At 35.8% G+C, this 14,236-nt stretch overlaps 1 protein-coding gene across 1 annotated transcript; it reads left to right on the top strand.

The window, feature by feature from the left end:
- Window positions 1-5,292: 5,292 nt before the first annotated feature.
- Window positions 5,293-9,371, top strand: LOC149238202 (guard cell S-type anion channel SLAC1-like). The gene is made up of 3 exons (XM_089369503.1): window positions 5,293-5,393; window positions 8,019-8,418; window positions 8,523-9,371. The coding sequence occupies exons 1-3, from the start codon at window positions 5,293-5,295 to the stop codon at window positions 9,369-9,371; spliced, it is 1,350 nt and encodes a 449-aa protein (XP_089225629.1).
- Window positions 9,372-14,236: the final 4,865 nt, after the last annotated feature.

The raw sequence follows: 14,236 nt of genomic DNA, 5'->3' as shown, positions 1-14,236 counted from the left end.
ATTTTCATTATCGTTCTCACCACCTTAGGAGTTCACCTGATTTGAACCTTCATGAGCCTTAGTTTGTATATTATCAACAATAAATTATCATGGGATAGGTATTATCAAGGTATCGCCATCATCCCGGACAAGGGTCTTGTCCCCAAGCCCCACTCCCTTATTCACCTACACATCAACTAATGAATTTTTGTCCATTTTAACATGATAGAAAGTGAGAGCTTAAAATTTTTTATCAACAACCATAACTTTTCAAATAATTGAGGCTCTATATTCCTTGGTTAACTTTTAGAATTATGAAATTTTTGAAATTTTATCATGGACTCCCCGAAAACAATGATTTGATGAATCCCTTTGTCCATAACAATAAAGCTTCATCTTGATTATTTGTTGTCTTGCATAGTCCCCATGCAAATTTCATCACTATTTCTCTTTCGGGGTTCTAAATGACACCTCCTGCTCGAGCCTCCTCCAATATGATTTTTATTTTAACATGAGGGAAATGCATTAATTTTTTAAATAAAAATTATAACATTAATACAAATATTATTGATATGAAGCATAAATTATATTATAGTAAATTGTAAAATAAATATATAAAAAATATTTCAAGCTTAATTATAAATAAAATATTTCAATATTCATATTAAAAAATAAAATTTATATGAACTTTAAATTATTTTAATATTCATATTAAATAAACCACGGAGATTTATATTAATTACATATAAAAGATAAAGTAATTGAAAATAAATTAAAATAAAATTCATATAATTTAATATCATATTTAAATAAAATAGAAAGAAAAGAAAAGATGAAAATAATATTTTAAATTCAATTATAAATAAAATATCTCAATATTTAATTTAAATAAAATTATTATTATTATTATTATTATTATTTATTTTATATATCACTAAAAGTAAAAAGAATTATTTTCTAACTAGAATGATATCCCATTCATTCAATTTCTAATATGGAAATTCAATATAATGTTTGGAAATTTCAATATTTTCACAAGAATATTACCCAACATTTTACTATTTGTATATTAGGGACTAGCAAAATTCACCAAAGTTCCTGAATTTTAAGATAAATTTTCATCCTTAAAATTTTCCAATATCAAATATAAATTTAGTGGAATATACAAGAAAGATATGTGTTCAAAAATATACTAATAACAAAAAAATATTTTAATATTGATAATATGGATCATAAATAAAATATTTCAATGTGCATGTTAAGCCAAAAAAACTTCATTATCAAGTATATATATTTAAGCTGAAAGACATGATCTATTTTGGAATTTGGTTTTCAAAACTTAAAAAAAAATGTAATGGATGAGATCAAAGTTTCAAATTATTTTTCTTTTTCAAAACTTATGTTGTACGGCTCTGTTGAAAGTTACAAATTATTAAATGAGTTATAAATTAAATATCATATAAGTTTTTAATGGCTATCCACATTTATCAACCATTTAATTTATATAAATACATCTTCTTTTTCTTTGCTTATCAGATATATAATTTAATAAAATAACTTTTTGAAGATTCATTTTCAACCATTTAATTTATATAAATACGTCTCCTTTTTCTTTGCTTATCAGATATATAATTTAATAAAATGGCTTTTTGAAGATTCATTTTCAAGACGAGTTGTTTGAGAGCGATAAGGAAGTCAAGACTGGCCTGTAACTCAATTTCCCATGACGTCAGTTCACAGTGGTGAGATATAAGGGCACTGTGGTTCTAAGTTTTATTTTCGCGGGTCCCGCAGAAGTCGTAGAATTTAGAAACGTGATAGCTTCAGGGCATGGCATTTCAACTTTATCGAAATCAGAATTTCTCGTGGTGCCATATTGCAATAGGGTCACTGAAACGTTCACCTTAAAATTCCGAGTCGTGTTATATTGAAATATTACGCATTGTATTATAAATTGAAATTGAAAATTGTATTCATATAAAAGATTGTAACAACAATATAGGTATAACTTCTTCAATAAATATAAATTAGATACAAACTAATTTTGTTTGATTAATTATAATTTTTTTTTAAGATTTCACATAAAACATTCAAGATTTCCTAGATAAAGCTTGTGTTTATCTAAAACAAATATTTTTTTATAAAAATTTGTTAGGTCAATTTCCTAATCACATGAATATATCCTAATAAAAAATATTAAATATGCAAAATAAGTATAATTATTGAATGTTTTTTCTAACTCCTCTTTTAATAAATGGAAAGATAAGAATTGTCTAATGTTTCAATAGAACATTTATTTTTGTTTCATAAACAATATAACTTTTAGTAAATTATCTTCCTCTTGTAAGAGGGGAGGTGTAACGCCCTGCGTTCTTGGGCACGGGCGCGCGCTCCCTCCGTCACAAAAAAATCGACTAAGTATAAGACGCAGCGCTCCATAACGACGAGCCATCCATAACGACATGTGCGCGCAAGTATGGAGAATGTTTGCGTTTATATATGGTGGGAGGACAGCGTTCGAGCCGACCATGAGCGCACCCACGCATCGGGCGAGCCGACGGTGAGGACGAGCGCTAGGTGGGCGAAGTGTTGAAGATTTTGGAGGTCGGCCAAGCGTTGAGGCAGCGACCTTCCATGCGTATAAAAGGAGTGGAATGCGAAGTCATTTGGGCATCGAATTCGCTCTCACACTCTCATAAGGACAAGGGGAAAAGGTGCGTGGTCTTGGAAGGATATGCGCATATCTCATGCGCATAGGAATTAAGGGCTTCGCAAGTTTGTCTTATGTGAACGGTTGGCAAGTGTGCCACGGTTTGAGGGGGGTTCTGGTGTGCAGTTTTATGCAGGATTTGGTAGGAAGGTTGAATGGCTCGGGTTAGCACTCCTTCTTATGCAAAGGTGCATAAAATGATGTAAAAGGCTGTTCTATGCCTTGTTGTAAAATTATTCTAAGTATTGGCTTGGAGTTTGCCAAGCATTACTTGTGTTGTAATATTGAAGAAGCTATTATAATATATTGTTGGGCAGACTTTCTGGGAGTTTCCCCTCTCTTCGTACTTGCTTATTGTTGATGTTCTCGGTTTATTGTTCATGGTTAATAATTGAGAATGGTCTTCACTAAAATATAAAGGATAATGCTTTATTCAGTTGCAAAAACATAAGCTAAGTATGTTCATGTTGAAGTAGGCGTAGTCCACGGGTGTTAGTATTGTTAAAAAGAAAGCGCTCGGTGGTGCCGCACCTCGCTACAAGCGGTTGGAAGATCACCGCAGGTGTAGGGGCGTGACAGTTGGTATCAGAGCTCGGTCGGAGCTGGTGAGCAAAGGTTGCTCGTGACAGTGACAAGGGTACTTGCAGGTGAAGGAAACTGTTTCACACAAAGTGGAACAAGGGCTGGTTCAGGTTGCAGGTGACTTGGTAAAGATGTCTATCTTGCAAAAATTGGGTTATGCATCCTTCGAAGAATTCGAAGGGAGTCTACTTGAAGAGTCAGAAAGAGTAAAACAAGGGTTTGTAGAATGTGGCAAAAGGTTGTTTGAAACAAAGAATGCTCTTCGTGCCTTGGTTAAGGAAGGGATTTCTGATAGAGGGGAAGCTCTTCGACTTGCAAAGGAAGTAGACTTGATTGAAGCAGAACTCAAGGAGCTCAAGATAAGAAAGGAATTGAACCAAAAGGAAGTGAGGCATCTCCTAGCCTTGAAGAGGAAGGTTGAAGCTAAGGAAGAACTTCTTCAACTTGGTTGGACAATAGAGCAAGATGAAGTTGCAGATTGTGCTAACAAGGAAGAGGAAGCCATGGTAGATGAAGATGTTGCAGACATGATTACGATGGAGGAAGAACTTGAGGCTGATCAAGTTGAATCAGGATCGTACAGTTTGTCAACATGTATGGATGAGGTCACTCACATGGAGGAGCCTCATGATGATGAAGTAAGTGATGATACTTGTGTTTCATTTGGGCATTTGGGAGATGGACCGTGTGCAGGAAAGGGCAAAGCCAGTTTGCCAATGCTAGGGAGGATCTCACCATGGATGGCTAGGATGGAACCTTGTATGGAGAAGCAAGGATTGTCGATTGTTGCAGGGCTTGTTGGGGTTGCTTGTGACCTTGTGATGAAAGGTGCAAGGACCCGTGACAAGGGTGGAACTTGATGATCGTTGTGGAGGATTGGGTCATGCTTTAGCCACATGGAGAATTGGCTAAGTGCCCGGCATGACTCATGGACAGATGAGGAGGGCACACACTTGTGATGTTTTGGGTGGACTTCTCATGGCCGAGACCAAGAGATAGTCTTGATGGACACTTTGGTGGAGGAGCTATGGTGAAGGGACTCATGACATGATGATGATGAGATGGTTGAGTGACCGAGTTCACTAAACCAAAGATTGAAGACTTGAATGGACTTGTGAGCAGCTATGGAGCATTCCTACTACATGGGGAGCTGAGGCATCTTGTATGCTTGCTGAGGTGTTGGTTGGGAATGGCTTATGGAGCTCATGATGACATGATATTGTTGTGACTTTTAGGGACTTCATGTATGGTGGACTTAGAGGATCTAATGCATTGAGGAGCTGAGGTCAGGTGACTTTGATGCAGTATGGAATGCATACTTTCGAAGTACATGTATGGGCATGGCTCGGAAGAGTGACTTAATGTGGAGGATCGGTATGAGGCACTTTGAAGTGATGGAGTTACAACGATGATGATGATGATGCTTTGGTGATACACTTGAGCATGGGTTGAGCTGAGACTCAACTACCTTCTACACATGGGAGCTGATTTGATCAAGGATCATGGGCAGCACATGGATAGATGAGACAAGTGCATACTTGTTTCTATGGAGACTTGAGGATGGCACATTGCAGATGATGAAGAGGTTTCATGGACCTGAATGGGGCACATCGAGAGTTGGTTTGAGGAGATGGTGTCTTCACATGGAGGAGACACACATATGGACAACATGTTGCAGATGAGATGGATGGAGTTTCCATGGACCTGAGCATGGATTATGGAGATACATACTTTGGTATGGGGAGCTTAGTGGCAGTGGTCATTAGGCCGAGACGTAGTGGAGAAAGAGTCTCTACATATGTTGCAAGGATGTTTGCCTTGTGTAGAAAGGTCGACATCCTGGATGATGATGATCTTGGTGGGTGGCTACCGAGATGGTATGTTGTCGAGGACGACAACGATTTCCAGTGGGGGAGAATGTAACGCCCTGCGTTCTTGGGCACGGGCGCGCGCTCCCTCCGTCACAAAAAAATTGACTAAGTATAAGACGCACCGCTCCATAACGACATGTGTGCGCAAGTATGGAGAATGTTTGCGTTTATATATGGTGGGAGGACAGTGTTCGAGCCGACCATGAGCGCACCCACGCATCGGGCGAGCCGACGGTGAGGACGAGCGCTAGGTGGGCGAAGTGTTGAAGATTTTGGAGGTCGACCAAGCGTTGAGGCAACGACCTTCCATGCGTATAAAAGGAGTGGAATGTGAAGTCATTTGGGCATCGAATTCGCTCTCACACTCTCATAAGGACAAGGGGAAAAGGTGCGTGGTCTTGGAAGGATATGCACATATCTCATGCGCATAGGAATTAAGGACTTCACAAGTTTGTCTTATGTGAACGGTTGGCAAGTGTGCCACGGTTTGAGGGGGGGTTCTGGTGTGCAGTTTTATGCAGGATTTGGTAGGAAGGTTGAGTGGCTCGGGTGAGCACTCCTTCTTATGCAAAGGTGCATAAAATGATGTAAAAGGTTGTTCTATGCCTTGTTGTAAAATTATTCTAAGTATTGGCTTGGAGTTTGCCAAGCATTACTTGTGTTGTAATATTGAAGAAGCTATTATAATATATTGTTGGGCAGACTTTCTGGGAGTTGCCCCTCCCTTTGTACTTGCTTATTGTTGATGTTCTCGGTTTATTGTTCATGGTTAATAATTGAGAATGGTCTTCACTAAAGTATAAAGGATAATGCTTTATTCAGTTGCAAAAACATAAGCTAAGTATGTTCATGTTGAAGTAGGCGTAGTCCACGGGTGTTAGTATTGTTAAAAAGAAAGCGCTCGGTGGTGCCGCACCTCGCTACAAGCGGTTGGAAGATCACCGCAGGTGTAGGGGCGTGACAGGAGGGATTTGGAGTATTTTGTTATACTTCCACAAAAGTGAAAGATTCAATTTACTCAGAGTGAAACTACACTTTTAGATTTGCTTCATTTTCCTTTTCTTTATTTCATTCCCTTTCTTTCCCTCTTTGTTTGTCTCTAACTCCACTTCATCATCTTTTTCTTCCTTTTATGTTTTTACTTCCTTTTTTTTTCATTAACCATTTGATCCTCAAGGGCTACGTCTAAACCATTCTCAAATTGAGGCGGTTGACCAAAATCGAGATCCAATGTTGGTATTCAACATCTTCCTTCTTTGCATTTTTGGTATTTGTTGAGCCATTTAGGTTCTCAAAGGTTTCAAATTTATTGATGTTTGACATGGTCTAACTCTCTTGTAATGAATTTGGACGAGATGGCACATTATGATGAGATTTCCTAGACTTGTTTGTAACCATCTTGAACTCTGGTTATTTATTTTCCTTTTGCTTTGGAGAAGGTTGCTGAGAACACACATGAAGTTGATGATTGAGAAAATGGTAATTGGGTGTGTAAGAACATTCTCATAGAAGAATGCATGTGTATTATTAGAAATACATACATGCTCCTAGTCATATACCCTCAATGCTCCCCAAACTAACATGCATGTTTTTCAATATATATATTTAAGATCATGTACAAGTATTTAAAAGTGTATGTTCCTAAAATCATGTGCATGTTATTGAGAACAAACCCACACTTCAATAATACATAAGTGCTTTTGGAAAGGTTCACACACTTTCAAGGGTGTGTGCACGCTTTTATGACTAAAGTTGTTTTTCCAATGCATACCCTTCATCATGGGGATATCAATGCCGTTAGAGGATTTAAGAATTAAGTTTGTGTACAATGGTACTTAACATGGTAATGGAATGAAACTTTGGCCTTAGGCTGTAGAGGTTACTTCTAAGTATCAATGTCCCTAGACCAATACATTTGACTTCTTAATGACATCCTTATATTACAAGTAGGGACACTTGCATTATTGCATATCTTGAGCATTAGTTATGAGCCTTGAGGCCCTTGACATGGTCATGGGAGGAAACATAGTAATTGGACCCTAAAATATGCTTTTTATATTACATGGCTATGAGGAGCACCTCAAACCACCATATAATACCTCTCAAGTTTATGTCTTCCTTTCACTAGGGATATGGGGGCCATTAGGGGGTTTTATACTAAGTATGTAGTTAGTTGGGTCATAGACATCTTTGAAGGAGGAAAGCTAAGACTTATACCATAAAGGAGGCCTATAAAATTCAAGTTTCATGAATAACACCTTGATCCACTACACATGGCCTCTTTAGCACATCGTTACTATTCAAGTGGGAATATTGATGATATTATGAAGCTAATAGAACTAGGTTTGAGCCCTAGTGTGCAATATATTGTTGGGGGAAACTTAGATGTTAAGTCATAAATGAGAATAATATCAATTAAGATGCGAGAAAATGCATGACCTCCAAGGTGGATATTGAGACTACAAATGAAGTTATGTGAAAGAATTTTTGTAAATGAGAAATTTTAACAATTTTTTTTTAACATTTTCTTAAAAAATATTTCCCATTTGATTAAATTTTGCCTATTTTTTATTATATATGATAAAATAATGATATTCACCAACAATTTACCAAATTAAATATTAAATTGCATTTTTTTATTGAATATTCTCTATGCTATAATATTTATATCCAGAAACTTCTCCTTTATTTCACTAAACATTTCACTAACAAATATACCTACCTAAAATGCATGCCCTAATAAAATTTAATAATACTTATTTCGAGAAATTTCGCCAATATCACAATAATAGATATACCTATCTGAAACGCATTCGAAAATAATGAATGGACAAGATCCATCTGCTAATTAACGTCATACTCCTTTCAAACCTCAGTACTTTCAAACCTCTCACCTTGCGTACTCCGCTGAGTGCGCTGAGTGGGAATCCACCTTTGTTTTTGTTTTCAGAGTGCACGCCAGCCCATCAGCCGTCCAAACACTCCGCCTTTATAGCTTTTGACACACCACATTCCACTACAACAATATTCATCGGTATTGTGATTGTCAATTCATCAAATATGGATGGAATTTTGCAGAAACCACCAGTTACCACGTCTCACAGTGCAGCAGAGATGTTGCAGATCAGCATCAGCATCCCTCCTCGAGAATCCTTTTCTACCACCTGCGCTTCTCATTACTCCACCAAAACAGAGAGGAAGTCTGCAGTCTTGGGTAAAGTAACTACCGATATTTCCAATTCCCACATATTTCGCACCAGCCATGACGATAAACAGGTTCATATTCAATCTGCATATCTGATTTCTGTAAACTTATATACCACAAACTTATGGTATTTTCAGGTTTTAATCTAATGAGTAACTTGGACTTGGTTCTGCAGGTTCTTGTAATGCCACGGGTCGACAAAAAATGGTATAATTTCCTTCATCAGTTCAACATAGAGAACTATCGTATATGCCTGGCGCTTTGTAGCCAGCCACTTCTGTGGAAAACACTGGAGGAATCGTTATCCTTGCATTTCTGGCCAATAGGACATTCATCAAAGATGGCAGTCTGGGGTTTTGCCCTTGTAGCGCTCATACTTGTATCCATTGCTTATGCACTCAAATGCTTTTTCTGCAGGGAGGTTGTGAAGCAAGAATTTTTGGATGGAGTTCGAGTGAACCACTTTTTCACACCCTGGATATCATCCATGCTTTTGTTGTTGGGCCTCCCTCATACCATAGCCAAAACTATCAATCCTCTGCTGTGTTGCGTTTTTGCTGCACCTGTGATTGTATTAGAGATCAAAATATATGGCCAGTGGTTTTCTGGAGGGGAGAGGATGTTGTCCAGGGTATCGAATCCCTCAACATATCTATCTATTGTTGGAAATTTTGTAAGCGCGATGATGGCAGCAAGAGTGGGATGGAAGGAGCCCGCTAATTTCCTTTTTGCCGTAGGATTTGCCCACTATACAGTGCTGTTTGTGACGTTATATCAGAGATTTCCCACCAATCCAACTGTGCCCAAAGATCATTATCCCACATTCTTCCTGTTTTTGGCGGCTCCGAGCACTGCCTGTGTGGCGTGGGAAGACATCTCTGGCACATTCGGCTTTGGCTCAAAAATACCGTATTTCCTATCACTCTTTCTCTTTGCATCTATGGTGAGTTTTTCACCACTAATTATAGCTGACATCTTGAATTTCATAACGACGCAGTGCTCATTGATGTTGTTGTCCGCATAAGATTATTTGCGCGATCCAGGTAAACTCTACATGTTTAACCGAAATATATCTTATAAATAATTATGGATTACAAAATAATTATGGATTACAAAAGCCTCAATTCAAGCCTCAATTCAATCGGTTGGAATCATGTTTGTATATTTATGTATTGAAACATGCATCTAATAAAACATATATAATTTTTAATTCCAACAGGTTGAATATTTTAAAAATAATTAAAAAAGTGTAAGTTTCTAAAAATGATTATGAAGATGTCATTTATATGGATGAGATATTCATAATGTTTGTTTTTTTATTTTTATATTTCTTAATAAGAGTTTAGAATGTGTGGTAGCTATTGAAAGTCTAACAGCTACGGAATATTGTTTTCTTAAGAGTTTAAAGTATCTAATATATATTATAATCTTATGTCTAAAAGAATTGATAATTCTAAAATTTGAGATTACATTGCATGGCATAATATTTGTTCACGAGTTTTATGGTTCGTATTCAGACATATTCACTAGAGTCCAAATTCTTAATACATTTATTGTTTATTAGTTTAGTTTAAATTTAATTTTGGATATATTAAATATTGAGATAGATATTTTTTTTGAGGTGTAAATCTTTGTTTTGATCTTTGTTTTGAGAGTAAAACTTGAGGAAATGTTTGCATCTCGAGAGATTTCTCTTTCGGTACTTGATAGATTTCGGGTTAAGATGGATCTAGATTGGTTTCAATCATGCATGAGCACACACAATTTATTGAACATCTAATTATTTTGATAATTTTAAATACTCTAAATATGTCTAAAAATAATATGGTCATCTTAATTTTAAATTTGCTCAAATACCTTAGTTTGTTGAGATGATAGAGTATGGTAATAACTTTAATGACGAAAAATGATGAAATAAAAATCTTGAATGCAAACTGACAATGTAACAATGTTGAATAATAGAAATTGCGCATAATAAGAATGTAATTAATTACAAATAGTTTTCATTGTTATCACTTTCACATTATTTTCTTCTACTGTTCTTATTGTCACACTTGTTAGTTCTTCCATCTTTTCATATCGATAATATGAAAATGGTGGTTGAAATCGTAGACGATTCAAATATTTAACTCGAGTTATTGTAGTAAATATCATGCGTTGTCTATCTTGCTCTCCAATATTAATAGTAGCTTTCTCCAAAGTCAATCATTGTGATCTATGAAGTGTTAAGCCCCAAGTAAGTGTCAATAATAGTTGTTTCTTGTAATAACCCTCTATTTCTATGTAAATATCTTTCTGTTTTTAGACTGAACTATTTCTAGATGTGATGGCTAGAAAGCCATGATGGATTTGAATTAAGATGAACAATAAAGTATGATGATGTAATAAATAAATATTATTAATGCAAAACAAATCTAGAAATTACTTGGAAAAGAAACACTAGAGTTAAGAGATTCTTGCCAAGATCTGAAAATCAATGTTGGTCGATGAGATCAAAGTAATCTTCCTTTAAATAACTCCTAAAAATTTGTAGGAGTGGATAAGAAAGATTCAATATGATGGGAGAGAGAATCTATTAAAATCACTGAATTGCAGAAAACCACCAAGTAAGGGTGGAATAAAGAAATGCAGAAGAGAAAGACAGACTTTAAATAAACAAGAGGAAATTCCTTTTTCAAAAAAATAAAAAGAATGAAATAAAGCCTAGGTGGTGCGTTGGCAGGCCCATAAAATGTAGGACGCTGCTAAGGAAAAATATGCTAGGGAAGTAATGTATAAAAATACATTATCTGGAATCACAAGGGGTTGTTGATTCCATTGGCAAAATATCTCATCTCGGGGGGAACTGTAGGATTAGTTCATGGTTGGGAAGATAGTGTTTCTTCCCAGTACAGTCGAGCGTCATTTACAAAAGTAGATATAGTGGTCTTCTCAAGTCAAGTTACTCGAGCAAATAATATGGTTAGAGTGTGGGTACATTTAAGTTTGATTTTATTGTTGGAATTATTTTTGTGGTTAATGAATTTAATTTTGTGCATATGATTTAAATCGGTGCATGTTATTCAATTTTGTACATGCCGACAACTGGGAATTGACGAAAATGATTTTTTTTTTCAATTATAAGGGTGTGCTAAATATTTCAATTATGAAGTTGGTAGTTTGTACCTAATTTTTTTCTTCCTTGTGGATTACTGATTATTTATGCATCCTGAAATGAAATGATGCGAATACGAAGTGTTAGAGGGAAAATCTAATTAGAGCCCATTTTTATTTAAGTTCCTAAAAGCTTGTAATATATATATATATATATATATATATATATATATATATATATATATATATATATATATATATATATATATATATCTATATATATATATATAATACAAGATTTTAGGAACTTAAATAAAAATGGCTGAACACAAAAAGAGAAAAAAAACAAGCTTTTATTTAAGTTCCTAAGTTAGTATAGTGGTTGAAAACAAAGAGAGAAAAAAAAACAAATTACTGAAATTTCGCTGCCTTGATTGTCTACATAATGTAGTAATGAAAGTGGGGAGGCTCTATAATAAAGAAAATATATGACCAAACTTAGTATGCCAAAGACTCGTTTATGAGATGAGTGCTAAACTAAAATTAACCTCAAGAGAGAAGTCAAGAGGGTAAATTACTTATTGATAGACATCATTTTATTAAAAGAAAAAATCGAGTAAACATGATGGATACTGTTCTCCTTACTTATAAATGGTGATATTTACAAATGAACATAGAAGAACCAGAAATAATAACCCTTGGGAACATATGAGAAAACTAAACTTACATACTTCTACCTACCATAGTAAATTTACCTAAATGTTAGATCCAATAATAAAAGCTTATCATCTATTGTACCATTGAGACACGAAACAATGAGAACAATAAAAGAAATGATTGCTAAGGAATCATTAAACTTCTTGTAAATAGATAAAAACGAAAACAAGAAAATTTGAAACAGACATATGCATAAAATTTACATTGAAAGCGATAATTTGAAATTAAATAATACCCAACTGTTGAATAGAAGTCATAGCTGATAGGCACAACGAAATAATGGAAGCCATACTCCAATTCAAATGATATCATAGAAACAAAATAAAGAGCACAATTGACAAAATTTTCATTCGAACTAAGATAATCATGATGAAAACTATGTAGATTCCTTTCCAGAAGTCATAGCTTACAACCTAGAAGGTTAGCCACAAATAAGGGAGGATTAAAAAACAATTCCCCGAAGTGTTTCCTATAATTATAATGTTTAATTTGCCTCTTGGAAGGCTATACATCACCCCATATTTTCAAATACAGTATATAGGATGAGGTAGAGGCTACATGCCAAGAGACAATTCTTCACCTATCATTTATTACAATAATATACAAAGAAAAAGGAAAAAAAAGGAAAAAAAATTATAATCGCTAGATAGCTAGAGATAGGGGTTTTATCCATTCTGCAACTAATGACATCACTCCTATATCATAAGGAAAAATCCTTTAAGAGCATGCATAGAGCACCGATCTAAGACGCAAGGTTGCTTTCCCTCATGGATGTGCTGATTTTTCTTGCTTCCACATATCCTAAGAGCACCTTGGCATACGTGCTAGAGGAAGCTCCAACACACTCTCTTGTACTAGTTGATGTTATTTATCATTAGAACATGTGCTGCACAAATTCCCATGGGATAGAAAATCCTTCGATTGTAGTCGACACCTGTCTCACAAAGACTTTCTCTCTAATTGTCACACTTGGATATAAGTGTCATTTTATTATCTCTTAAATGTATGCATGTTGTATTTGGGTACTACGCATCTTCTTTTCATATGTGTAATTTTTCATGTGTGTGAGATTATGATCAAGTCATGTTGTGCATTCTCTTTCTCCCCTCTTTGTTACACTAATCTCACACTTAGTCAATTTTGGGATTCTTAACACCTTTATGAACACCTAGAACCTTCGGCCAAGTGATGAATGCATTGTACACTTCCAAGCCTCAGTCTTGAGCCTCGTGTTGCTTACACATTCCCTTTGCGCCCATATTTTAGACAAATCCCTTCACATTTTCCATTGTGCATCCCTAGAGCACAATCACTCAACCCTTGCTCCTCACACTTTCTCACTACACAAAGCCTTGATCAACCTTGCCTTGCATTGCACATTGAGCACTCTTAGTTGACAGTGAAGGCTTCTCTATCTCCTTGTAATGGAAAGTTGTGCAATACTAAGGCCTCCCTTTCTTCATTTCCCATTGAGCATTTCAAGGGCATAGTGACCCAACTTCTTGTTGCTTACATTTTCCCTTTGTGAAAAGACATAATCAACTTTCCCCCCACCACGCATTGTGAATTCTTAGTGGAAAGTAGGGCCATATTTGGACCTCTGCAATGGAAACATGTACAATTCTTAGAGGACCCTCCTCACTAACTAGGCATTGAACTATCATAGTGCCCAAGCATGTCATCCTTGCCTCCTTGACTTTCCAACTGTGTAGAGCCTTGCCTCTTTCCCTTTCCAATGTGCAATGCACACTTCTAATGCCCAAACCTCCACCCCCTACTCCTAACTCTGAGCTCTGCACCCAAGAATGCCCCTCTCCCATTCCTTGCACATTGTCCCATCATAGTTAGCACCTCACATGAGCAAACAAAGATAGAATAGGTGATTTAGGGATTAATGTTGTCTTGTCATAAGTAAACTTTATTTCCAGGTTCTATCATCTTATCATGGAAATATTATGCTCAAGGAGTTTATCAAGAAGGGGTTTCAAAAGGAAACTTGTGGAGATAAGACACAAAGGTGTTATCATGTATGAGTAAACTAATCTTGGACCACAAAAAAGAGATGGCAACTCATGTTGA

Source organism: Pinus tabuliformis, chromosome 8, assembly GCF_031772625.1.
Source record: "Pinus tabuliformis cultivar Carrire ecotype Pingquan chromosome 8, CPIR1, whole genome shotgun sequence".
In the NCBI taxonomy this organism is placed as follows: Eukaryota; Viridiplantae; Streptophyta; class Pinopsida; order Pinales; family Pinaceae; genus Pinus; species Pinus tabuliformis.
The sequence above is the reverse complement of the archived record's forward strand: the minus strand, read 5'-3'. Positions and strand labels throughout refer to the sequence as shown.

Bases quoted from the DNA above. Each gene is read 5' to 3' on its own strand.
- LOC149238202 (XM_089369503.1), top strand. From the start codon at position 5,293: ATGGAGAATGTTTGCGTTTATATATGGTGGGAGGACAGTGTTCGAGCC. The intron at 5,394-8,018 runs GTGGGCGAAGTG...TTCAAACCTCAG, and splicing joins ACGGTGAGGACGAGCGCTAG to TACTTTCAAACCTCTCACCT. The intron at 8,419-8,522 runs GTTCATATTCAA...TTGGTTCTGCAG, and splicing joins CCAGCCATGACGATAAACAG to GTTCTTGTAATGCCACGGGT.